Raw genomic sequence first — 26,566 nt, 5'->3', positions numbered from 1 at the left:
GCATAACCTTAAGTGTCTTTTGGCCATTTGAACTTCTTCTGTTGAGAATTCTCTATTCAGATCAGTGCCCCATTTTTTAATTGGGTTAATTAGCATTTTAAAGTCTAGTTTCTTGAGTTCTTTATATATTTTGGAGATCAGACCTTTGTATGTTACGGGGGTGGTGAAGATCTTCTCCCAGTCAGTGGGTTGCCTTTTTGTCTTTGTGACAGTGTCCTTTGCTTTGCAGAAGCTTCTCAGTTTCAGTAGGTCCCATTTATTCAATGTTGCCCTTAATGTCTGTGCTGCTGGGGTTATACATAGGAAGCGATCGCCTGTGCCCATCTGTTGTAGGGTACTTCCCACTTTCTCTTCTGTCAGGTTCAATGTGTTCAGATTGATATTGAGGTCTTTGATCCATTTTTTGTTTGATTTCCTATATCCTTCTTTTCCTCCTTTTCTGTCATTCTTCCTGCCCATCCTAGAACATGTTATTAACAATGCTTTAATTCAATCTGTACTTGCAGATAGTTCTGTTATGTCTTCAGTGTGAGAGACATCTTCCTGTCTCCTCTCCTAATCTGCCCCACTGACCCTGTAGGTGTTTATTGCTCTACCTCACCATAATTTGCTTACATTGCTATCTTAAATTTTTGTTAGTTTTTTATGATTCTCTATTTGACTCCCCACTTAAAATGTTGCAAGTTCTCCTGTCTTTCCTATGTGTTATTGCCCTTTCCCTCCCATGTCTGTGCATACCTAGACCCCTTTCCTTCCCTGTTGGTTTACATCATAATTTGGGTTAGCTGTTATATAGTTATTAACCTAAACATTTTACTTTAATCCTTATATTGCTACATTTTTGCTTATTCTTTTGTATTCTTGTTATTAGAGATTTTTTTTTCTGTGTACTTATCAGTAATTTTTCTGTGAGTTTTTTCTCCAGCCATATAAATGCTGTTTTCCTAGGTTTATTCATATTATGTTGTTTGACAGTTTTATCTTCTTGGTATTGTGCCCATCTAAAAGATGTAGCATCAACTGCTACTACAACTGCATTTCACTCTACAGTCGTGAATGATGTAATTCTTAGAATAAGACATTCTATTATCAGGTGAGGACACCTGAAACTTCATAATGATACACAAGTTTTATTTACTGTAGCAACTGTTTCCCATAGCTGCAGTATCCAGAGAAACTTCTTTATTGGCTGTTTCTCACAGAGATGAACGGAAATCACTCCTTATGATCACTAACCTTTATCTGTATTTCGATAGATAATCAATCTTTTGGTCTGTAAGTGATTGGCTGAAGTTATACTGAATTCAGTTTTGCATCCGTGAATAAGCATTGTCTTATTTTTTAAGTTTTAGAATGTTGAAATGTGATTTTCATTATGTTATTGCATTCTCAGTGTGTTGTAGCTACTATAGCTTTCGGGATGGGCATTAATAAAGCTGACATTCGCAAAGTTATTCATTATGGCGCTCCTAAGGAAATGGAATCCTATTACCAGGAAATTGGTCGAGCTGGCCGGGATGGACTTCCGAGTTCTTGTCACGTACTCTGGGCTCCAGCAGACTTCAACTTAACTAGGTAAAAATGCTTGTTGCTTTCACCTTACAAGTTTCTTTTTTACTTTCCAATAAAATATTGGAGGTAATGTCCAAATTTTTGGGGGATCTTGTGAATATATTTAAAGGGGTCCAAACTGAAAAGTAAGCTAAACTAACAGAACGTCCATGAAGAGCACCGTGGTCTTCTCACATAGGGGATGAGCCATTTCTACCAATATCCAGTTAGCATGAGAAGATCAGGACTCTCCCTGGACAGGTATCATAGGTCTTATGCATACTGTCCTGTTGTGCAGCAGTGAGTAATACCCGCCCTTTAAATGATATGTCTCCAGATTTACTATTGTTTCCATGATTAGTTTTATAAGCGCATGCCGTTGCCCATAGACTGTGAAAATTGCCTTGTGGACTATATATGGATAATCATGTCTAGTATATTGATAGAGTGCTATCATAAAATAGGAAGTGTTCACTGTTTAAATTTGTGAAAAGGAAAACAACTTAAATACTAAGTAAGTTGTCACTTAAGTTCTGTCAGATTATATTTGAAAGAACAGCTTCAACTTACAAAAATCTTGGTGCAATATTTACCTCTTTATCTATGGGGAACCAGGGAAAGAAGCCAGTACACCTCAACTACTGAGCCTGCTAACATTAGGGAGCTTTCAAACGTTCTTCCAGGTTGATGAGTAAGTTAGGATCTTCAGGGGACACATTAGTTCATCTTAGTAGAATGATGGTTGAGCCTACCCAATGCAGGTATTGTTCATCTTCATCATAGAACATCTTCCTCTTAGAACACCATGGCCTGAGTGCCAAGGATACAAAGCTAAATGAAAGGAGGCATGGTGCCTGCTTTTGTAGGACTCCATCTATTTGGAGTGGGAGATCTTAACTAGAGAACTGTGTACATACGCATGCATAGTGTTCTTTTTATTATTCTCATTTTGTACTTGGAAGTGTCGATTATTAATTTCTTTTAAAGATCATATAAACATATCTTTGTTCTTATTGTCTGTTTTAAGACAGTCTCACTCTGTAACATTGGCTGGTCTGGAATATAGACCAAGCTGGCCTTGAACTTGTAAACATCCCTTTGCCTCTGGAATGCTAGAATTAAAGGTTGTCCAAATAGTTTGATAAATGTATTTATTTAATTGTTAAGTGCTACGAAGGAAAGTTGCTTAGAGTGGAGTGTGCTGTTTACCAACTTGGAAATTCAGGTGATATTTCCCTGTAGAAGTGTCAGCTCAAGAGCTGGATTAGAGAAGTCAGAAGTTTTGTGATAAAATCTAAGGTCTTTCTTCTAGGAATAGTCAGTGTATTTTACTTTGTAAGATGTAAGCTGAACTCTGGTTCCCTGTAAGCAAGCGTTCCTAACCGTTGAGCTATCTCCCCAGGCTAGGCATCTCTGTCTTTATCAAGCCTTTTTGAAACTAAAGTTAAATATGTTGGATAGAACACATCTGTGCAAGCTACTATTAAATTTGGAATATATCAAGTAGCAGTTGGTTAATACCAGAACTTATTTTATTTGTGCATTGTGCTAACATGCTGGAAACATTATAGGCCTGGGTTTTCTAATGCAAGCTCATCAATAGTTACAGTTCTGGTTTACTTGGGCTTTAAAAGGTATGCTAAGAGGTTTATCTCATTAGGATTGATCAGGAAGTAATAGTGGTTCCAGAACACCCATACAGTTGTCAGTTGTTATCCATGGGTCTAGGACCCTCAAGATACCAGAATTCTCACCATGCTCAAGTCTCTTGTACAGCACAGCACTGCATTTGTGTAAGGCTGTGTACTCTCCTTTATTCTTTGTCTCTAGCTTGCATATAATATCTATTATAAAAAAGATGGATAAATTGTTTTATAATGAAATGTTTAGGGAATAATGACAAGAAAAGTGTCTCAGCATGTTCAGTTCAGATGCATCCTTCGTTAGATTTGATAGGGGTTTAACTTGGGGCTAACTGAATCTCTAAGTGCTGAGTAGTGGGTGCAAAGGATGAGATGCTTGAACTTTTAGTACAGATAGAGTGCTCTGTGTCCATGACAAAGTGGCAAAAACTCTAGGGTAAGGATACAACAGAGTAGAGCTAGGGTTGAGGATGAAGTTGTACTGTCAAGATTTTGAACTTACACAAGAAAACAAAGGGTTGCTAGGTCTTAGCTGCAAGGATCACTGTGATTTATAAAAGTTTTAGGTTATCTTATGCTAAAATTCTGTGACTGAGAAATGATCATGCAGTGATTTTAGCTACCTAATGTGTATTTATTTGTTTAATTCTGTGCTGCTGGGTATCAAATCTGGACCTCACTCATTCTAGACAAGCATATGTAGGGACACAGCCTTAGTCGTTTTTAGGTAATTTTATATTTCTTATTATGTGGTTTTGTATATCTTACTTCAGAGCCATAGCAAGGCAGTGTCCCAATGATTATATTTACTATTTTTATATTCATATCCAGTAGTTACTGCCATCTTTTGTTTCAAAGAGAACAATTTGGAGAATAATCTCAATCTAATGAATCCTTGTCTGTCTGCAACTGATTTCTCTTAATATTAATGAATTCAGAATTGTTAAAATTTCTTTTTTGTGAAACAATATATTTAAATTATTTGGTAGTAGCAAAATAAAAATAATAAGTATTTTATTGAGTTTATTTTTTTCAAATGAAATGAACATGGAAGAGATAGATCATTTAAATATATTTCATCCCAACCAAATGTACTAAGATACAGTTCTGAGTATAGAAATTTGTTTTTTTTTTTTTTGTTCGTTCTATCTCAGAAGGATGGGGAAACTAAATAAAACTGATTTTTTTTTAAAATCTATGAGCTAGTAAGCATGAGATTAGATAGTTCCACAGGAATCAGTGTTTCTAGTTTAGGGGATTTGGAGAAAAAATACATTGTGAGTATTGCCATCCATTGAAAACATAGTTTTGAATAATCCATCATTTATACATTCAGACTTTCTAGAACCCCTTGGAAATTGTGTAGGATATTTTGAATAATCAGAAGGCTGGGTGTTGCAAACATTGGTGAGTGTAGTCCGTAATGATGAGGTTCAGTATTATCATCTAGTTCTTATATATTAAATCAGAATTTCATATTGCAATATCTAAAAACCACTTCACACAGACTTTTTTTGATTCTTGGAAAGATGTGTAATACTGCCTGGAAGATTTCATCACCTGATATTTGAAATTCATGGAATCTGGACACAGAAGGCGAGAAAGTAACCGTTGTGTTGAGCTGTAGCAGCACTGACTCTTACAAACAAGCTTCACGGTCCGAAGCACGTTCAGTATTGTGGCCCAAAGATTAGTTGTGACTGTCCAAGGAAGAAACCTGATTCTAACACTTCCCTGTTGCTCTAAGTGCCCACAGTGCAGAGGGAAAGCGTAGGGCTGAGCTGTCCTCCGAAAGCCCGTGGGATGAAGGTTCACACTGGAGTGTTGAGCCTCTCAGTGTTCCTTACATAGGTGCTTTCACTTTCTCATAAAACATCCATTAAGACAAAAGATACATTTCCTGTAAAATGTTCAGGGTCCATATATTAGAAAGCTCACTAGAAACTATGGCATATGTGGTCTGTAAATCAAACTGAAAACCTTCAAAGTCATCGATGAAATTCTCCTGTCAGGGGGCATGACTGGGAAAAATACAGGCCATTGCTAGGGAGACAGAAATTGTGGTGCAGTGGGGGATTCTGTGGGTTATAAAATTCAAATAACAAAATTGACAGGATAATTTTAAATGTTCTGTGATTTTCAATTTGCAGGCATCACTTTCTTGAGATACACAACGAAAAGTTCCGATTGTATAAATTAAAGATGTTAGCGAAAATGGAAAAATATCTTCATTCCAGTCGATGCAGGCGGCAGTATGTATTACTTGTTTTATCGGTTAGAAGCATAGGCTTTTAGATGGCACTTTAAAAACGTCAATGAAAGTGTTTTTAAAGAATAATTGCTGTATACATGCTGAATTTTAGGATGGGTTTATTTGTGTTTAAATAAATTGATATGACGTGATGGGGTCCCGAATAACTGCAGTAATGGGGGTATGTACCTCACTGGGTGGTGGGTTTAACATGTCCATATTTGTTCTTTAATTTAAAACTTCCTCTTTGTCAGAATCATCTTGTCCCACTTTGAGGACAAACGACTGCAAAAGGCCTCCGTGGACATTATGGGGACTGAGAAGTGCTGTGACAACTGCAGGTCCAGGTAAACATTCCTTCTTGTGGAATCCTAGAAGCTGTCTTCTCCTTTTCCTCAAATCATGCTTCATTAGTTTTTTAAAAATGGCAAAGTTACTTTATTTAAAATAAAACATTGTAAAGAGGTTTACTTTTATATAATAGTAAGTCTAGCTAGTCAACAGTTACATTTAAATATAAATAGCCTTAAAGTACTCATTAAAGGTATAAATTATCAAAGAGTATTTCAAAAGTTTACTATCTGATTTTTTTCCATAAGGACAAGTAAAGTTATACAGATAGGTTAAAAATAACTAAATACAAATTACTGTGAAAATACTAATAAAGAAAACCTTAAGTTACTAATTTAGTATTGGCAGTGGGGACTTTGGAACAAAGCATATTATCCAAGATAAAGAAGGACACTGGACAATGCCAAAATGCCAAAGTTCTTCGGAGAAATGGCACCAAGGCTAGAGCAAGGGCATGAGCGAGGGCGTGCAGGAGGGCGAGAGGGCACAAGAGGAAAGGAGGGATGAGAAAGAAAGAACAGAGAAGGGGGTGATATTAGACATTGTTGGAAAGTCTTAAAACTTATAGCGTAAGCCAGTGGTCTGGACACTACGTCAGGCAAGAGCTGATGTTACAGCGTTCAACAGAATTCCTTATACAGCAAGCCTATTTTTGCTAAGACTTTCAACTCAAACAGAGTAATTATCGAGCATAATTTCCTTATTTAAAGTCATCTGTTTATCAATAGTGTTCACATCTACAAAATACGTTTGCTGTGGCATCTAGTTTCTTGTCTGACCAAACAATTGAGCCCCATAGCATAACCTTTTTGACATGTTAGCCATACAGCCCTGAAGTCATAATCCTGCTTATGCACAGACCTCACTCAAGAACCTGCAGAACTAAAAGGGGGGACAGAAACCCACAGGGGCATTTGGTGACATCAACTCCTGTTTACTAGTCATTAATAGAATTAGTGGACAAAAGTGGGTAAGGAACACCAAGAGTGAAGGGCATGCCTGTAATCGCAGGACTCAGGGTTCAGACAGGAAGACTAGGAGTCTGAGGCCTGCCTGCCTACAAGTGACTTCAAGATGAGCCTAGGTCTCAGAGGGAGACTTGTGCCTTAACACACTGAGAACAAAAGCAAAAGCAGGACTCAATGACAACCATGAGCCACCCCAAAGCTCCAAAACTAACCTCCCACTAAATTCATGAGGAGACAGAAGAAATGAAGAGGACTTCCAGCAAACCAGCTCTAATTAATTTCTTAAGAGCCTTTCACCCGTTCTTTTCAAGGGCGGCTGGAATACTTGGGCACATGTATTTCCTCTGGGTCATCAAACAAGCCCTGACAAATGAAAATATTCTATTTGGACAAAATATGTTTTTTACTTTAGTGGAGTTAAAGTTAAGTTAGAAAGCAGCAGTGGGAAGAAAAGGGAACTCTCCAAACCCTTAGAAATAAAACAATGTACTTCTAAATAATTTGTAAGTCAAAGTCATACAACAAATCAGAAGACATTTTTGAACCATGTAATAAGAATATGAAATGTCTGGGATATAGCTAGTATGATTCTGTCAAGATAATTTGTAGTGTTAAAAGCAACATTTAGGAGTATACACTTCATACAAATAACAAAACATTCGCTTTAAGAACTAGGCAACTAAGCCGGGTGGTGGTGGTGCTCGCCTTCTAGCACTCGGGAGGCAGAGGCAGGCGGATCTCTGTGAGTTCGAGGCCAGCCTGGTCTACAAGAGCTAGTTCCAGGACAGGCTCCAAAGCTGCAGAGAAACCTGTCTCAAAAAACAAAACGAAAAAAGAAGTAGGTAATTAAGAGGAAACTTAACAGGAAGTACGTAATAAAAATAAGTGCATAATTCAGTGACTAGAAAACAGAAGCAGTAGAGGAAATTCATTGAACCTCAAAGTTCGTTATAAAAGTTAAAAAACCTTTTCATAAAAAGACTGACAGAAAAAAAGGGGAGCATGTATCATCAGTATCGAAGTGAAAGAATTTTACTGCAAACCCCATAATCATGGGGACAAAGGGACTCTCTAAACAAATCAGTTTTCAGAAACTGAGTAAGGCAGATCTCATGGGCCAGTTTCTCAGTGTCCTCTAGTGGGCAGTGTCCAGGCACAGGGAAATGCAGCCAGAATGCTTGTCTAACCACTATAAGGACTACTGACTTTCTCCTTTAGAACCTCTCTAGCCCACTTGGCTTCAGTGACAAATTCTGGCACACGCTTAAATGAAGTTATAGCCCAGTTCTACAGTGTGGTTCCACAAGTGTCTTCTCTGAAAGACAGAACTGTAGGAGGAGGCTCAGCAGCTGGCAGAGGTTAAAGGCAGGGAGAATGGACTTAAGAACAGTGTGTTTGCTGGATCTTGATTGTGACGAAGGTTTGATGAATCTGCCCATAGGGATATGCACAGTTTGACTGTATTCTACTCTACAGAGAAGAAACACAGATGGTCCTTCTTTGACTTAGGTGTGTCTCTGGGTGCAGTAGCTATATGTCAGGAGCAGCATTTTGGGTTGGGTAAGAGTTTTAAAAACTTTTAGAGGTTAGTGATAACCACAATACCATACATTTAAAGTGGCGAGATAAAGTATGGATCATAGTTTATGGAAACATGATAACTTTAGACACTCTGAAGAGAAAGTCACATAGCATCCTACCATGGAGGTAAGTGAGAGAATAAACCTAAGCAGGGCTTTTCTTCCTTAAATCCAAACAGAATGTTTCTATCTGGAATCTTGACTGCATTCCCACTGCTATTTAAAGATATGTCTGACATGGAAAGTAGTTGAATTTGGTAATTTAAATATAATAGTTGACAGCCTCTGAGAATTTCTTTTGTTCTCAAGCTAAATAATACTTATTTGCATTAATGATAATTTTGCATCAACCTGGAGAGAAACTAATGAATTTAACTGCTAAATGTACCAGGATGACAAGTTCATAAGCTCCTGTGTTGTATTTTAAAAATACTAGGTTTTGGGGCCGGAGAGATGGCTCAGAGGTTAAGAGCATTGCCTGCTCTTCCAAAGGTCCTGAGTTCAATTCCAGCAACCACATGGTGGCTCACAACCATCTGTAATGAGGTCTGGTGCCCTCTTTTGGCCTGCAGGCATACATACAGACAGAATATTGTATACATAATAAATAAATATTTAAAAAAATACTAGGTTTCAAACTAGCATGTTGGTGCATAACAATTTTTTTAAGTTAAAAACTTTTTCATTAGCTTCCTTTTCTGGTGTAAATTAACACAAGCGTCCAGTATTTATATCATTGACTATGTGGAGCTGCCCGAGCTGGGATCCTGCAGCGCTGTTTTCTTGAGCCTGCTGTCTCCTGAGTGCCTCCATGAAACTTAGCTTCTGGGTATAAGAAAGCAGTATCTGGGATGCTGTAATCTGATTTCTGTGTTTTAGATAATGCCACGTGCTCTTGATTGTAATAAGCTTTATTTGTGGTTTCAGAAGCATTGGACACATTTGAGATATTTTTAACATGGTTCATCGTTATATCTCTTTATTTCTAAAGGAGCATGCTTTGTCTGTGTTTTCTTAGTATGCTATTACTTTTCTTCAGATTGAGTCATTGCTATTCCACTAACGACCCAGACGACACATTCCAAGACTTTGGTCCACAAGCATTCCAGCTGCTCTCTGCTGTGGACATCTTAGAGGAGAAGTTTGGAATTGGGATTCCTATTTTGTTTCTTCGAGGATCTGTAAGTGTATCTGTGGTGACTCCTGCGACAGTTTCTGCCTGTGCTTTCCACTGCTGTGACTGTAACTCTGGCTTTAGATGACTTACTGGCAATTCAGAGTCATCTTGAGTTCTAGCTTAACCCTGAAGTTGTTGCTTTGAACAACTCCTGTATCCCATCAGATGCTGTTTTGCTGGCAGTGTTCAGCTGTGCACTGCAGACCGGAAATAATGTATTAGCTTACCACACTGCAATTGCATTAATCCCTAGACTGGGGTTTCTTGGGATAATTAAAGAAAGTTAACTTTCATTGTATCTAGGGACTGGTAGAACAAAATTGTATCTTCTGGTGCCCAGGTACAATTGTGTTCTTTGTACAAAATTTTAGTTTTGGGAATTATTTTGTAAGTGGCTGTGCTCAGTAACAGTATATGGCAGCATATTCTTGTCTCTGATTGTATCTCAAGTCGGAGGTACTTAACATTTCAAGAAGAGGGTTTTGTTTATTTTGGTTCTTTATAAGTTGAATAACTGAGTTTAATTGAATTACTCTCTGTTTTGAGTGATTCATGTGTCCTCATTATGCTGGCAAATGTCAGTCACGAATGTGCTTAAGACCCACCCCTCACACTTTGAAACCTGCTCTTCTCTAGTCCTTCTGCTTATATGGTAATTTTATTTCTGAATTAAAGTCTGTGAACTTAAGAACTGTATATTAATATCACTTAAGTAAACCAAGAGTAGAAGGCATGATACTTTGCAGAGATATCTCCTGGTTAAAAAATATGCTTTATAGTAAAAAAATAAATGTTCATTTTTATATAGAATTTTAAAATCCTTAAGGTAAACATTTTCTTGTTAAATAGTCAAATGCTTCCTGCAAATGGTTTTGCTTTTGCTTAGTAAGTATTCTATGGGATTAGTTGTGAACTATTTTTAATGAAACTCATTAAAACTTATATTACCTTTTCAGATCTCGATGCTTTCAAGATAAAAGGGTTTTAAGATTTTGGTTTTAAATGGCAAATTTGCCTAAATTTTTAGCAATAGAAGTGTTGCTAAGGAATTTTTACTTTTATCAGCTTTGCAGATCAGCTCAAATAATTTAAACCTATACGTTAATTTCTATCCTTGTCACTTTAAAACCTTATATCCAGTGTAATCAATTTATAAAACTATCTTGTTTTAATTTGGTATAATCCAGCTATATCCAATATCAATAAAGTTTGTTTCTAGACAGACTTCAAGTGGTCACAAGAGGGATCGGGTTTCACTTATTATTTGAAAACCAAGTCAGACCTCTCATACTGACAGTGCCTTCTGGGAGTCCTCAAATTAAGCAGCTCGCCCTCAGTGAAACTTTATACTACCCTTGCTAGCTAAGAGTGGAAAGCTCTGAAAAAGTATCACTTAATGGAAATCCGTGGGTGCTAACGATAGTGAGAACAACGGGAGTCACCTGCCCCTGCGTTCACGGATCCTGGTATCTACTGGGATATTGTTGGAAAATTATAACTGTAATTCTCTCGAGAACTAAGCAAGTTGTTCCAATTTAGGACAAGTTAATACCTTTGTAGGTATTGTTAATATGTAAGATGATATAGCCGCCAGTTTGGGAGTGACTTTGAAGAGATGATGTTTATGAACATACGTATGGTTTCTGTAGGGCTTGATTCAGTCACACATGTTTTTCTAAATATTATGAACTCAGTTTATCCGTAAGTTTGTAAAGTGGAGTTTCAATTTTTGTTTTAATGTGTCTGATTACGAAGTCACCAGTATTGCCTGGAGAACTTTGTATTCACTGACTCAACAGCTCACCATGTAAAAACCTCTCACATTGTTTGACCATGTCAGAACATAGTCAGTGGCTGTAAATTAAAGAAAAACATGATCATTAAGATTGCCATTTTCCTGAATGCCTTATCAAAGTGCTCATTCTTATCATGGCCTCAGAATTAGATAACACTTAGACACTATATTGGGATGCATCTGTGTGTATGTGTGTGTGTGTATGTGTGTGTGTGTGTGTGTGTGTGTGTGTGTGCACGTGTGTGAATGCTCTCACCTATGTGTGCACGTGTGAACACCAGAGGTGGAATTTGAGTATCTTCGCCTGTTTGCTCTTATTATTATTTTTCTTTTGAGACAGTTTGTCAGTGAACCTGGAGCCCAGTGTTTTGGATAGACCTATTTGCCTGGAGTCTTTGACATTGTCCCAACTCCAGTTCCTGCCACCCAGCGCTATAGTTGTAGGCAGTGCTTCACATGCACCCAGCTTGTTTTCTTAACTAGATATTTTCATTATCTTTTCAAGAGTTCATACATGTATGCAATGTATTTTGATCATAATCACCCCCCAACTATTCTCCCAACTCTTCCCAGATCCATCCCTCTACCTCTTCACCCCATCCCAACTTTATACCCTCCCCAAACCCTGGCGATGAGTATGGGGCCATATACTGGCATGTGTCCAACCTACCCAGGGCTACACCCTTAAAGAAGAATGATTCTCTCCTTCCAAAGCCATCAGCTTTCAATAGGTGCTCAGTAGGGGCTCATGAACCTCTTTACCCCATGCTGAAAATTATACTAACTTGAGTGTGTGCAGACAACCACAGATGCTGTGAATTAATGGGTGCAGTGGTCTGTCATGCCCAAAAGACACTGTTTATTCCAATTCCAGTCCTGTATGACCTCTGACTCTAACAATCTTTATACCCCCTTTTGGGATGAACCTGGAGCTTTGCAGGAAGGAGTGTAACATAGATGTCCCGCTTGTGGATAAATGGTCCACAGACACGTGTTCTTTGTACTTGGAGCAGTTGCGAGTGTCTGCATTAGCACCATCCACTGCACTAAGAACCTCTGAAGAGGTTCTTGAGAGTGGTACTAACCTGCGGGTACAGGGATAGGAATTTAGAGGCAAGTTTTATTCTATGTCTGTTTAGCAAAATAATAGTAATAGATTCATCCCTGGAACCTGTGAGCTTCCTGACCAAAGGTTCTGGTCAGATTTATCTTGGATGTAGTTCCGCCCATGGAGTGGGCATGGGAGTGGTAGGGAAAGGAAGATGCTTAAATCCTGCCAGAAAGTGCTTGGTTAACCCTATAATATTCATGCCACTATTGTACCTTTGGGCACATCTGGACATGCTAGATGTTAGTTGCACAGTATTAACAGCTGGGTAGGACTTGCTTTTTCCTCCCCTAGCAGGCTGCATAACACCTTCTAGTACTGTGAAAGCTAGCCAGGAGAAAGGAAGCTTCCTGGTCATTACCAGCTTGACTTCTCCATGGCCGGTGGCCAAAGCACGTGGTGTCTTTAGCAATTGCAGCCTTGCACCCAAGTTCTGGTGGGAAACTAAGTGTGGCAGTGGCCTGTATTGTTTGGGGGATCTATAGGACAAACTGAGCAACAGTTTGAGACGGGGTGTCCCACACATGACACTGGGTTCTTTGGTTGGTGACCTGTGGCTTCCTTGAGTAGATTAGCCCCTGTGTAGGGTAACTTCAGTTAATCTCTGGGGTGTGTGTGTGTGTGTGTGTGTGTTTGTGTGTAGGATGCTTATAAAATAGTAAATTTTCATATGGGCTTTTAAAACAACCTTTAGTGTTACCTTCCTCCCCAGCTACTCCTCCATCCTACCTTCTCATCCCACTCTGCACTTTTCCCCCTTTACATCGTGTGTTCTGTTATCCCCCTCTGCTAAGATTTTCCTCCCTTCCCCCACCACTATTAATGATCCCTCTCTAGTTTCTTGGATTCTACAGATCTCCAAATGAAACACACTATTCTAAATGTTCACTGGTAGGATCCACTTGTAAGTGAGACTGTAATTTGGTCATAATCACCTTCCACTATTCTCCCAGCTCTTTCCAGATCCATCTCTGCACCTCTGCACCCCATCCCAGCTTTATGCCCTCCTCCCACCCTGTTGATGGGTATGGGGTCATCTGCTGGAATGTGATATACCTACCAGGGGCTACACCCTTAGAGAGGTTTAACACCAGTTTTCATTCCCACAAATAGTACACAAGGGTTCCCCGGATCATCGTCAGCATTTCTTATCTTGTAAAAAAAAAAATTAGCCTCAAAGTAGTTTCAACTCGAATTTTTGATGGCCAAGGATGGTAAATGTTTTAAAAAACATTTCCTAGCCATTTTGTCTTTCTTCTGAAAATTCTGGTTAGTTCTGTAGCCTACTTTTTGTTTGTTTTCTTGGTGTTTAATTTTTGAAATCTTTGTATATTCTCTATACACCCTCTGTCAGATGCGTGGCTGGAATTTCCATTCTATAGGCTGCTTTTCAGTTGAGTAACTGTTTCTTTTGTAATGCAGCCTTTTTATTTCATGAAATCTTACTTGTCGATTAGGGATCCTGTTTTCTAGATGACCGGGGTCCTTTTCAGAAAGTTCTTTCCCGAGCTTGTATTCTCACGTGTACTCCATACTCTTTCTTGTAGACGTTTCAGAGTTTCAGTCTAGCATTGAGACATTTGATTTTTTTATTTTATTTTATTTTTGTTTTTCGAGACAGGGTTTCTCTGTGGTTTTGGAGCCTGTCCCATTTGATTTGTTTTTAATTGATTGCCGTATCTACTCTCTATATAGGAGCTGGGGACATAAACTCAGGTCCTCATATTTAGACATCAAGCCTTTTATCCACTGAGTCCAGAGATTTGACCTGTGTGGCTCTTAGAAATGTTGATAGATTTATGTGTGTTTGCATACATGTGTGCATGTGTGCATGCATGCTTGTGTCATGTAAGTATGTCTGTATGTATGCATTTTAGAGACAAGATCATCCTGTCTAAAGCTCCTGGGCACATGGATTGCAGGCATGTGCTACCACAGTCAGTTGTAACCGTTGGTAGTTTTACTCTCCAGATTTTTAAAATTATGTGACAGGAGAGGGCTGTGCATTCTAATATTCTAGACGAATTATTTCATATGATTGAAATATATCACTGTGTGTTGGGTTTGCTCAGTACTGAAAATTTGTCTATAATGCACAAGGCCCTTGGTTCACACGGAATTACCCACTGAACCGCTGAAATGTAAGCTGTGAATGTCTTTGGATTATAGGAACTGGAATGAGAAATGGTGGGGGAGGAGGAGTTAGCTAGAAACTTAATCTTTCTTGAGTTATTTAACATCTGTTTTTGCGAAAGGCACTACATTTATGTTGTAGAGCCTAGAGTACTGAACTTGATGAGGGTCAACACCTAGTGTAGACGGTGTTGCTTTGGAGAAAATAAGTATAACCTGGTACAAAAAGGGACACGGGACACATGGATGGTCAGGGACTGTTGCTGAAGTCAGAAGAAAGCATGCATAGGGGAGTCAGGGAATTTGTGAAGGGGGAAACAGGAAGTTTCTGTCTTGTGAGGCTGTAGGAAGAATATAGTTGATGTAGAGATTTGAACATGAAAAGAGGGAAGAATGTTAAAAGATAATGCTATTCCCAACAAGAAAAAAATTTACTACAAAAAGCAGTTTGATTTTTGAGGAAGTTAATTTGGAGAAGTAGCATTTTTTCCCCCCATTTTCTGTTGTATCAGATACTAGCACAAAGGTTTTGCCTCTCCTGCTGCCCACTCCTTGGGTGGGGTGCCCTGGTCATCAGTTCTCTTTATTCTAGCTTTTCTCATCAGTTCTTGGATTCTACACTCTGTAATAAGTCCACTTGTTGAACCTTATTTTTTTTTAAGTTGAGTTTTAAAATTAAAGAACAGTATGAAAATTTCCTTTGCAAAATTACATTCCCTGTAGTACATACAGGCTCTCAGGGCTAAAAATGACAAAAATAGATACTATATTTTATCTCTGATGAGTAGTTTTGCTTATCCAGTGCATAATTTGGAAAGTTAACTAGAACATTTTGTTTTGTTTTGTTTTGTTTTTTGAGACAGGATTTCTCTGGATAGCACGCTGGCTGTCCTAGAACTAGCTCTTGTAGACTAGACTGGCCTTGAACTCATGGAGATTCTCCTGCCTCTGCCTCCCCAGTGCTGGCATTAAAGGTGTGCACCACCATCATCCAGCTTAACTAGAACATTTATGCAGTTAATGCAGATTTCTTGCTCTGAGTCAGATGTCATCAAGTATTTGTTCAAATTTTTATTGTGGTCATGGGGAGGTGGCTTAGTGATTAAGAGCACTCTCTGCTCTTGCATCAGACCTGGATTGGGTAGCTAGTACCTACATGGCAGCTCACAATCTTCTGTAAGTCCAGATTGAGAGGAACCTGATGCCTTCATCTAGCTTCCATAGGCACTGCATGCACATGATGTACATATGTACATACATACATACATGCGTGCATGCATACATATAGGCAAACACTGATACAAATAAAACAAAGAATAAATATTTTTAACAATCTTTGTTGTGATGTTTTGAAACAGGTTGCTCAGTTTAGTTTGAGCTTCTAACTGTACCAGGCATAGGATTGTTTTAAAACAAAGATGTAACATATCAAGGAATAAAGAGGCTTTGGTCTCTGCCTGGTGGTTACCACGGAAACATGGTTACATAAATGCATTTACACAGTAAACTTATAGTACACCATATTCACAATGATTATTGATCATAAAGGGAAGAGATACTTTGTTGCTGATCAAGAAAAGCCTCATTACTCCATCCCAGTAAATATGTACATTCAATTTAGTTTTTTTTTCTTTCACTTAGGAAGAAAAAAAGGCTAGAGTAATCAATCATCTTTAGTGTCGAGAACTAGTAATGCTAGTTAGGCACCTCAATCCTTTTGGTGTTAATTGCAAACAATAGACTCTCCTACTACCCAGCAGCTCTTCATGGCTAATCAGGGAAACCTGACTGCATACCGAGGAAGAATATTGTGGACTACATGTATATCAAAATGGCTGCTCTCATCAAACAAAATAACATTCTTTCCCACAGTTTTGCTGTTTCTTTGGCATGGACAGAAACACATTCTTTTGTCGGAGGCGATCACAGTACACTTCAGTAGTTGTCGTCTCCATGTTGTGTATTAGTGCTTAAAACAAATTCAGCCGGTGTGCGTGTGACTTGAGGAATTTACTTAGACTGACCACAATGAGGTTTGGCATCCACGAGGATTATTAGTAAGGAAAGAGTGCCACGTCCACCTACATTAATTGCTTTTCTCATAATGATGACTGGATGCCTGGTAGAAGGAACTTAAGGGAGAAGCTTATTTTGGGGTCATGGTTCAAGGGATGCATAGATTAACATGGATTTGTCCATAATATTGGTAATGTACAGCTGACCATATCACCATAGCTTATAGGAAGCAGAAGAACTCAGGCTGGAAGCCATGGCAGGCTAGAAGTTTTGCCAGGCTGTAACTTCTCAGAGATCTGCCACCAGTGATCCATTTCACCTGCCATGCCTCCATCCCCAAAGATTCCACAGCCTCTCAAAAGGAGAATCTCCAGCTGAGGACCAGTTTTTCAAATGCATAAGCCTGTGAGCGATGATTCTGTGTTGAGATCCTAACACGGCTGGGTCACAATTATGTGCGACCCTCTGTATCCATGCGTGCTTGCACATATTGTACGGGAGTGGGCTTTGTCTCCCATCCTGCCTGTACTTGTCATGCAAATGATAACATCTGATGAACAGAACTCAGATCACGGTCAGAATTCTGGATGAAGCTAGAAATGTTTGCGACTTTCCAGTTGGGTGACAGAGAGCACAGTAGACGGAGGTAATGATAAGTGAATTTTAATCCATCACCATCACCTCAGTGACATCATCCACATGTAATTTTCTGGGATGCCGTGCGACACACACTGCCCTGCACTGTTAAAGTAGTTAAATGGATAGGATGAGTGAAATTGGCAGTAAGAGCTTGCAGGGAAGAGACGAGCACTTTATAGTGGAGTCGCCTCTGTTATGGGGCAGGAAACTTGCATACGACAACTCATGTTTCTAGAATTTAACGGCTAAAGAGTCTCTCCTAAGAGTTCCACCGTCACTCAGAAGAAGTATCACTACCCCAAGATCAATTATTTGGCACGCACTGTTTGTGTAGGTGTCTCAGGTGATCAGCATTAAGTAGACTTTGTAAGTGCTAGGAGCACAAGCGCAGTGAGAAGTAACCACGCAGTGAGAAATAGCCACGCAGTGAGAAATAACCACGCAGTGAGAAATAGCCACGCAGTGAGAAATAGCCACGCAGTGAGAAATAACCATGCAGTGAGAAGTAACCACGCAGTGAGAAATAACCACGCAGTGAGAAATAGCCACGCAGTGAGAAATAGCCACGCAGTGAGAAGTAACCACGCAGTGAGAAATAACAACGCAGTGAGAAATAGCCACGCAGTGAGAAATAACCACGCAGTGAGAAATAGCCACGCGGTGAGAAATAGCCACGCGGTGAGAAATAGCCACGCAGTGAGAAATAACCACGCGGTGAGAAATAGCCACGCGGTGAGAAATAGCCACGCGGTGGAACCATGGATTTTTGCTCGACTCTCTGGTCATATTTTCTTTTATCACTTCTGTTCTAAAATTATGTCCGTTTTTAGACACTTGTTGCTCAGAGTTTCGAGTCATAGCAAAGATGAAATATTCCAGACATACCCAAACCCATCCACTGGGAAGTGCATCTGAATTATGTGAGGATTTTTCCATATTTAAGACAGAATACTATTTTCATTACACATTCGGCAATTGAATGTCCAGAACGAAAAGGAGGGACATAAAAATCCAAGAGGTTTAAAAGCTGAAGTTTATTTTTAAACCCAAAGAATTGCTAGGTAGGCATTTTGCTTTATTTGGCCTGTTTATTTGAATATACATTCTTAGACCCTTTATTTCTGATTTCAGAATTCTCAGCGTCTTGCCGATAAATATCGCCACCACAAGCTTTTTGGCGCTGGCAAAGACCGAGCAGAGAGCTGGTGGAAGGCCCTTTCTCACCATCTCATAGCTGAAGGATTATTGGTAGAAGTTCCCAAGCAAAACAAGTTTGTAAAGACTTGCTCCCTCACAAAAAAGGTAAACAGCACAGAGATCTACCTGTTTGTCTCAGTCCCTCCCACGGCGCATTAAGATTCTTCTTGCTTTTGATAGGGTAGAAAATGGCTTCGCGAAGCCAGTACGCAGTCTCCTCCGCGTCTTCTCCTTCAGGCTAATGAAGAGATGTGTCCAGGGAAGGTTCGGCTGCCAAGGTTCTTCTTTTCTTTTTTCCTTCAGTTTTTTTTTTCTTCATTATCTTGAAATCTTCTAGTTTCACTTAAGTGAGTCAAATTCTAGCGGTTTATAGACACTGTACAGGTAAAATCAGTTGTCTCACGGAGCGTGAGTGGTAGAAGGGAGTGCTAGGGAAGGGTAGGCTATAGAACTCTTTCCTGGAGGATGTCAGGTATCCGACTGCAATCCGTAGGAAGCTGCTTTCAGAGGTAAGGTTAAAGAAGTGTCCCTTACAGAAGAAAATGGGCTCGAGGAAATCCTTTCACCTTCCGTAACTGTGCAGTGTCGCGCGGTGCAAAGAGGAAAGGGACTTCGAAATACATTTCTGTGCTTTTGTACATACTGCTGTTACATTGAAGCTACAAATTACAGTCCCCCCGTGGCCATATAAAATAAAAGGAAGAACAAGCAAGTTCTCTTGCCTGTTGCTTAAGGCAACATGGGGTGAAGATAAGGAATTGGTGAATCGCCTCCCTAGTGTATGTGTAGGAAGGTAGTATGCTTGCGCCTGCTTTTTAGTATCAGCGCAAATGTTAGTGATAACGTATCAGGGTTTTTTTCTTTGAATCTCTTTTATCTGGGAAATCAGTATTTTCAGAGTAGAATGATGACTCATGAATTGTTTGATTACATTTTAACTTAGATGTTTTAATTTTACCGTTTTTCAGTTCTACTCCTGTATCTTCTGATGTCAAGCCAATTGGATTAACTGCTGAGCAGGTTTGTTTTCAGGGTGGTTCTTAGTATTTCATTCATGGGTATCGCTCCTGGTTTAAAATCCTATGTTTGCATTGCTGCTAGCTAGAAGAACAGCACATAGAAAAAGCACAAACTACAGGGAGAAATGATGTGGCTAGAATAAAAATATGATGCGACTTCTTGGTTTAACAGAGAAGTATTTCACAACGTAATTTATTTTTCTTTTAATGCTTATTTTATAAATAATTTGTCCTGAGGCTTTTAATATATGATGATACTTACTGGTAATAAATAAACCTGTTTCCTAAATAGTCTCACTAAAGCCCCACACCCATCCCATCTACTAATGGAGACATATTTACTTTTTTCTTTTGCTAGTCGCTCAGTAACTACTACAGATTCTTTATGCATGGCTGTCCTTAGCTAGTAGATCATGGCGATGGGCAAATGGTGAATTAAGTCTCCTAGAGTCCACTCCCGCTTGTTAGTGTCAACATGGAGTTGAATCACCCCTGTAACTCGGGCTTTTGTGTCTTAGGACTGTCTTTGGAGTTCTCTCTTTTTAAACCGCCTTTAAAGTCTTCAGAGGTGGAGACCTGACAGCTTATTCCTTTGAAGACTTGGTTACTTAGTTGTTATTGTGAGTTTTTTTTTTTTTTAAAAAACTTCTTTTCTTTGTATTTAAATGCTTTTTAATTTCTTTTTGATGGACTTTATTTGTGGAAAATAGTCTAATTTGGAGAGAATGTATTCGTACAAAGCATCTGAGAAATCTTCGGGGAGTGACATTCCTAAAAAAAGGTACAGAGTTCCGATTTTAATATTTTATATTTGCTAATATTATTGATATTACTATTTTCCTAAAGAAAAATGACTATTAGTTGTTGGGTTGTTTCATTGCAAAAACAGGTGAAATCAGAACACAGTCTCTGTGGATCAAGAATGAGTAAAAGAGACAAGTGGGAAGTTCGGGTAGTCGATCATGCTTCTTAGGCATCTCCGTTCCCACTGCATTTGATCCACCATTTGTGAGGTGGCCACAATTATTCTCATTCTGAAGTTAAATATATCAAGGGTCAGGCCCTAACCTGCTTGTGCATATATAGCTAATGAGATTGCTGGTCCACTTCTATATTTGCCCACCTCTAGCTTTTAATTAATGTTATTATATTATACAGTATATATTATACATTTATATGTATAATATATAATACATATTTCCAACCCATTTTCATATAAAAATATTATAGTAATAAGACTGGAAATGTAAAAATTGCTAGAGAATAAAGCTAAAATGCCCATTGTAGTTTTAATTTGCTGTTTCCTTGTGCTGGGGAAGGAGCCCAGGACCTGCTTGTGTTAGATAAGCCCTCTGTCGCTGCGCTACAAACCCAGCTGTTCATATTTTTAATCTTACTGTGTGACTTGCTGATGTAATAGAAGTATGGAAACTGTATAGAATCTAATATCCTGTCTGAGAACCAGATAAGAGAAGTGTCATGGCTATGTTATACACAAAGATCAAATGGACTATATTTATATTCATATGAGGTTAAAGTGAACATGCTGTAAGACCCACGCACTTTCTGTGCTTCGATCATTTAGATAGCGCTCCTGTGGGTCTGACAGAACATCTATCACAGTAGTAATTTCCTTATCATACACAATTTCTTTCTCGTTTGACTGTGTGATATGCAATTACTAAAGTTTTATTTAGATAGTTTGAGAAGTATGTATGACAGTGTCCACCCAGTATCGTGAAACATTTCTACATTGGAATGTTAACTGTGTTTTCAGTGCCTGCTTTGTAATGCAGGCACCATTTGAGGCCCCAGGACTCAAAGGGATTTACAGTGTTGTTACCACACTCCCCCAGTGTTAACAATCCAGTGGGATGTCCAGAGAAAGGCACATAAAACAACAAAACTACAATCCGTGGAGAGAGGGACCAGTGGTTTAGACTACTATGGCTCTTGCAGAGGACCAGGGTTCAGTTCCCAGCACCCCTCTGGTGGCTGGCAACTGTTTGTAGCTACAGTTGCAGACAATCTGATGCCTTCTTCTAACCTCTGTGGGCACTAGACACACACATGGTGCACATACATATATACTCGCAGGCAAAACATTAGTTAAATATAAAAAATGTGTTATTACTACACAGCTCAGCAGTGGCTTAGAGATGACTTAGTAGTAGGAACAGTCAGCTGAAGTCTGGAGAAGTAAATACAGGCCAGCATGTCTGGACCCTGCTAAGCACTCAGGTCGATCTGAAGGCAGCCGAGAGCTAAGACACGTGTTCAGTAAACTAGCAGTGACATGCCAGTGCTCTGCCAACAGTGACATATTAACATGGGCTGCAGACTGTTCTGTAAAGGGTCAGGCAGTGTTTTCGTTTTTGAGGTCAAAGCGTCCATTGCAATGGTTCTTCCTCGCAGTTGTCATCAAAGCAGCCATAGATAATTTAAAAGGCAATTAATGTGCTATGTTCTTAGAAAACATGAATTAGAGACATTGGAGCTTTAAGTCTATAAAATATTCTTCTTTTGGTCTTTATTCTTTACCTGTAAGTCTAAGTAAAATAAATGGGTTTTTGTAGTGGTCCCTGGGGTGGTAATTTTTTAATCATTCCTGTGAAGAGTAGATTGTAGACAGCTCAGAACTGTGGTGAAAACACAAACAGGAATGTTAACTTCAGTGTTTTTACAAGAGGAGGACCGTGGCTGTGGGCACAGAGGAGAGAACAATAGTCTTGTAAATGAGGAAATAGAGTGTTAGGACTCCGATTGAAAAGACAGCGGGTTAAGAAAGGGGAGGTCTTGAAGGTGTTCTTTAGTACCGGATGATAATGTTGTCTTTCTTTTCAGTGGGCAGCATAAGAAATGGTTTGAAGGGATTTAGATACTTAGGGACTAAGGTTAAAAAAAGAAGAGTGTAGGGATATATTGAGTTCTGGATACCTATGGAATAGTCCAGAAACTCATTTTAGAATATAGACTTAGCATACAGGAATAAGCAGGATGGTAACATATCTACAACTCTGTGTATGTGTGTGTGTTTCTGTGTTTTTGTGGGAGGAAAGTTCACATGTGTGCATGCTCATATGGAAGCTGGAGGACAACTTTGGGTTCATTGCTTAGGACCCATCCATTTTTTTTAAATTCTCTCATTGGCCTCTGGCTCATCAAGTAGGCTTGGCGCTTTGTTTGACTAGTGAGTTCCAGGGATCACTGTCTCTGTCTCCCCAGTGCTAGGATAATAAATGTACACCTCCATGCCTGGCCTTCACAGTGTGTGGATTCCGAGGATCAAACTCAGTCATCACGCTTGCACGTCGAGCACCAGATAAGCTCTCTTCCCAGCGCCTCCATTGTCATGTGATAATACAGTCAAGTGTTCATTAAGTAGCACATATAAGAAGTCAGTTGATAAATTGAGGCTTATAAAAAGTACAACAGCTCATGCCCCCCCCCCCCAAGTTTGTTCTCTTCTATACTAGAAGTCATTCTCAAATCTTTTAACTGATCTCTCTGGAGTTTGCAACCCTTTTTCTAAATGGTGTACTTTTGAACACTTTTGAACTTTATATAATAGGTGGTTGGCTTTTTATTATAGTGAGTTTCCCTTTCCACAGTTCCCTAAGCACAATGTTTGTCATTATTCTTTTTTATAATTTTGTAAATATACAAATATTACAAATAGAATACAAAAACTGTATTACTTTGACTGACACTGTTTTTATCTTTTTGTTTTTTTCCAAGACAGGGTTTCTCTGTGTAGCTCTGGCTGTTTCAGAACTTGCTCTGTAGCCCAGGCTGGCCTCAAACTCACAGAGATCTGCCCGCCTCTGCCTCCTGAGTGCTGGGATTAAAGACATGTGCCACCACTGCCTGGTGTATCTTCCTTGATATTAATAACTGTCTCTCTTTAGTTTCTTTTTCTGGTTTTCTTTTTCTTTTTTTGCTGGGTGTTGTTGCACACCTTTAGTCTCAGCACTCAGGAGTAAGTTCGAGGCCAGCCTGGTCTATAGAGCAAGTTTCAGGATAGACTCCAAAGCTACAGAGAAACCCTATCTCAAAAAACCAAATAATAATAATAGTGTTGTTTTTTCTTGAGGTGACTTTAGGTTTTACTCATTTCTCTTCTATTTAACCCCCTTTGGTCTGTCTGCTTTCTTGCAGCTTCCTTTTATCTGCTGTCATTGCAGACCCTTGCCCCAGTACTTTTGTTACACACACACACACACACACACACACACACACACACACACCCCTCTCAAAATAAAATACCAAAAATCCAAAATCAATAGGTAGGTAAGCCAATGAACTGAAATGACAGATCTCAAAGGATTAAAATAAAAATGGCAAATAAATATTTAGAAAGAAATGTTTAACATCAGAGAGAGCGCGCGCTTTTGCATATGAGAGAAAATGTAAATAACACATTTATCACGATAAGTCTGGCTTATGTTGCTCAGCATGATCATCTCTGGTTTTATCCATTGTCCTGTGAATGTTGTAATTGCATTCTTTACAGCTGAATAAAGCTGCATTGAATACATGTATCTCATTTTCTTTATCCGTTCAATGTTGATAGACATCTAGTTTGGTTCCACAGCCTGACTTTTGTGAATAGTGAAGCCAATAAAAAGGATGGACAGGTGTCTTTGTAGCATGATGATTTAGAGTTCTTTGAATATATATCCCAAAGCTGTATCATATAGTAGTTCTATTTTTTTTTGAGAAATATTCAGACTGATATCCATAGTGGCTGCATTTATATTCTCGTAAGCAGTGAATATGGCTTTCTTTATCCCCACATCTTTGTCTACCTTGGTTGTTTGTTTTCTTGATACCCATTCTACTGGAGTAAGATGAGATATCAGAACAGGTTTTTTTTTTTTTTTCTGTTGGCTGAGGATGTTGAACATTTCTTTCTAAATATTTATTTGTCATTTTTATTTTAACCCTTTGAGATCTGTTATTTCAGTACATTGGCTTACGTACCTATTGGTTTTGGATTTTTGGTATTTTATTTTGAGAGTTCTTTATGTATTCTAGATAGTAAGGCACTGTTAAATATGATAATTGTCGAGATTTTCCTCCTGTGTTGCAGGTTTCTGTTTACATTGGTGATTGCTCCCTTTGCTTTACTGAAGCTTTTGGATTTCATTCAACCTCATGTGTGGTCGTGTCCTGCTCTGTGGAGTCTTTGCCTGTGTCTCTACCACAAAGTATTTTCTTATAACAATTTCAGAATTTTAGATCTATTAAAAATTTTGTGCAGGTGCCCTTTAATTCCAGCCCTTGGGAGGGAGGCAGAGGGAGGCCGATCTCAGTGAGTTTGAGACCAGCCTAGTCTACCGAGTGAGATCCAGGACAGCCAGGACTGTTGCACAGGGAAACCCTGTCTCAGAATAAAAAATTTGTGCAGGGTCAGAAATACAGACATATTTTCCTTCTTTCTGTATCTGAATCTTTATCTGTATCTACCTATATCTGTTTTTTTAGCATCCTTTGTTGTTTTTTCTCTACTGTGTGTTTTTGAAGCCTTTATTAAAAATGAAATAACTATAGCTGTGATTTTAACTCTGCCACTCTATTCCCGTGACCCCTGTGTCTACTTTTGTGTCAGCGCCCTGTTTAATTTTGATTTGTTTTTTTACTGTACGTGTGTAGTATAATTTGAGATAAGTTATTGTAATGTCTCCAATTTGCCTTCTGCTTAGGATTGCTTTTGCTATTTGGAGTTATTTGTGCTTCTCTTTGAATTTTATGATTTTTTTCTCTTTCTATGAAGAGCATATTTTGATTTTGATGGAGATTATGTTGAATCTCAGATGTTTCTGTAATTTAGTTATTGTCACCATATTTTGCCAATCTGTGTATATTGGACGTGTTTCCATTTTCTAATGTCTTCAACATTTTTCTTCAAAGTTTAAAGTTGCAGAAGGCTTTTTACTTCTTTGGTAGGTTTATTCCTAGGCTTTGAGCAAATGTGAGTGAGGCTCTCCTATCCCCAGCTTCTTAATCAAGTTTTTTATTTGAGTCATAGGGAAGTTACTGGCTTTAGTGTGTTCATCTTGCAACATACTTCATTGTTGAAAAAGTGTTTATCAGGTCTGAGAGTTTTCTGGTAGAATCATTAGGGTCTCTTAAGAATAGGATCATAATTTGTTTTTCCTTTCCTTTTTGTATCCCTTTGCTTCTTTCTCTTATCTAACTTAGCCTTTCAGCACTATATTGAATAAGAATGAAGAAAGTAGGAACTTCCCTGATTCTAGAGGAAATCTGTTCATTTTTCCTCATTTATTAGAATGTTGAGAGTAGGTTTACAATATGTAGCTTTCATTATGTTGAGGTATGTTCCTTCTATTTGTAATTTCTTCAGGGCTTTTCTCATGATGGGCTGTTGAACTTTGTCAGTGGCTTTTTCTGTATACGTCAAGATGATCGTGTGTCCTGAAGATCATCCTTGTGTCTTTATATATTCTGTTTTACATATGTTGAACCATCATTGTAGCCCTGAAATGTAACCCTGGTATATAACCTTGTGTATTCTTGAAATTTGTTTGTAAGTTTATTTTTGTATTTATATTCAATTCATAGCCTCTCTCAGTCTCTGCCTCTCTGTCCTTCTGTCTCTGTCTCTCTGTCTTTCTATCCCTGTGTGTTTCTTTCTGTCTCTCTCTGTCATTCTCTGTGTGTGCGTGCGCACAAACATATGTATACACGTCCACACTTCCACACCCTTATCTTCTTTTATCCTACATGGTAGGGTAATGCTAGCGTCATAAAAATGAGTTTGGTAGTGTTCTTTCTCTTTATATTGTATAAAACAAAGCTTTGGTGCTTGTTTGTTTTAGATTTGGTAGAATTTAGCAGTGAATCTACCTGCTCCTGGGATTTTCTTTGATAGAAGATTGCATTCATTATTTTCCATGTTTGTGGGACAAAATACCTAACAAGAGCAACTTAGGGAAGTCAGAGTTTATGTTGGGGCTCACTTTGAGGGTATCCTCTGTCAGGTGGGAAGCTCATGGTAGCGGACCCTTGGGCAGCTGATCTGACCTGTAGTCAGATAGCAGGGGAAATGAATATTCATATTCCGTTTCTTTCTCCTTCCCACCCTTCCTTTCTTTATATAGTCTGGGATCCCAGT

General features: G+C 38.8%; 1 protein-coding gene across 2 annotated transcripts in view; it reads left to right on the top strand.

Annotated features, from left to right (window-relative positions):
* The window catches only part of Wrn (WRN RecQ like helicase), a 102,309-nt gene that overhangs the window by 56,671 nt on the left and 19,072 nt on the right, over positions 1-26,566 (top strand). For both annotated transcript variants that reach the window (XM_050146690.1, XM_050146689.1), the window contains exons 20-27: positions 1,394-1,575; positions 5,345-5,446; positions 5,700-5,792; positions 9,384-9,525; positions 18,344-18,514; positions 18,590-18,687; positions 19,378-19,429; positions 20,139-20,209. In XM_050146690.1, coding sequence (XP_050002647.1) covers positions 1,394-1,575; positions 5,345-5,446; positions 5,700-5,792; positions 9,384-9,525; positions 18,344-18,514; positions 18,590-18,687; positions 19,378-19,429; positions 20,139-20,209 — 911 coding nt within the window. The remainder of the gene's footprint in view (positions 1-1,393; positions 1,576-5,344; positions 5,447-5,699; positions 5,793-9,383; positions 9,526-18,343; positions 18,515-18,589; positions 18,688-19,377; positions 19,430-20,138; positions 20,210-26,566) is intronic.

This window comes from Alexandromys fortis, unplaced genomic scaffold, assembly GCF_014885135.2.
Source record: "Alexandromys fortis isolate MF-2015 unplaced genomic scaffold, M_Fortis_MF-2015_v1.1 scaffold_55, whole genome shotgun sequence".
NCBI lineage: Eukaryota > Metazoa > Chordata > Mammalia > Rodentia > Cricetidae > Alexandromys > Alexandromys fortis.
The sequence above is the reverse complement of the archived record's forward strand: the minus strand, read 5'-3'. Positions and strand labels throughout refer to the sequence as shown.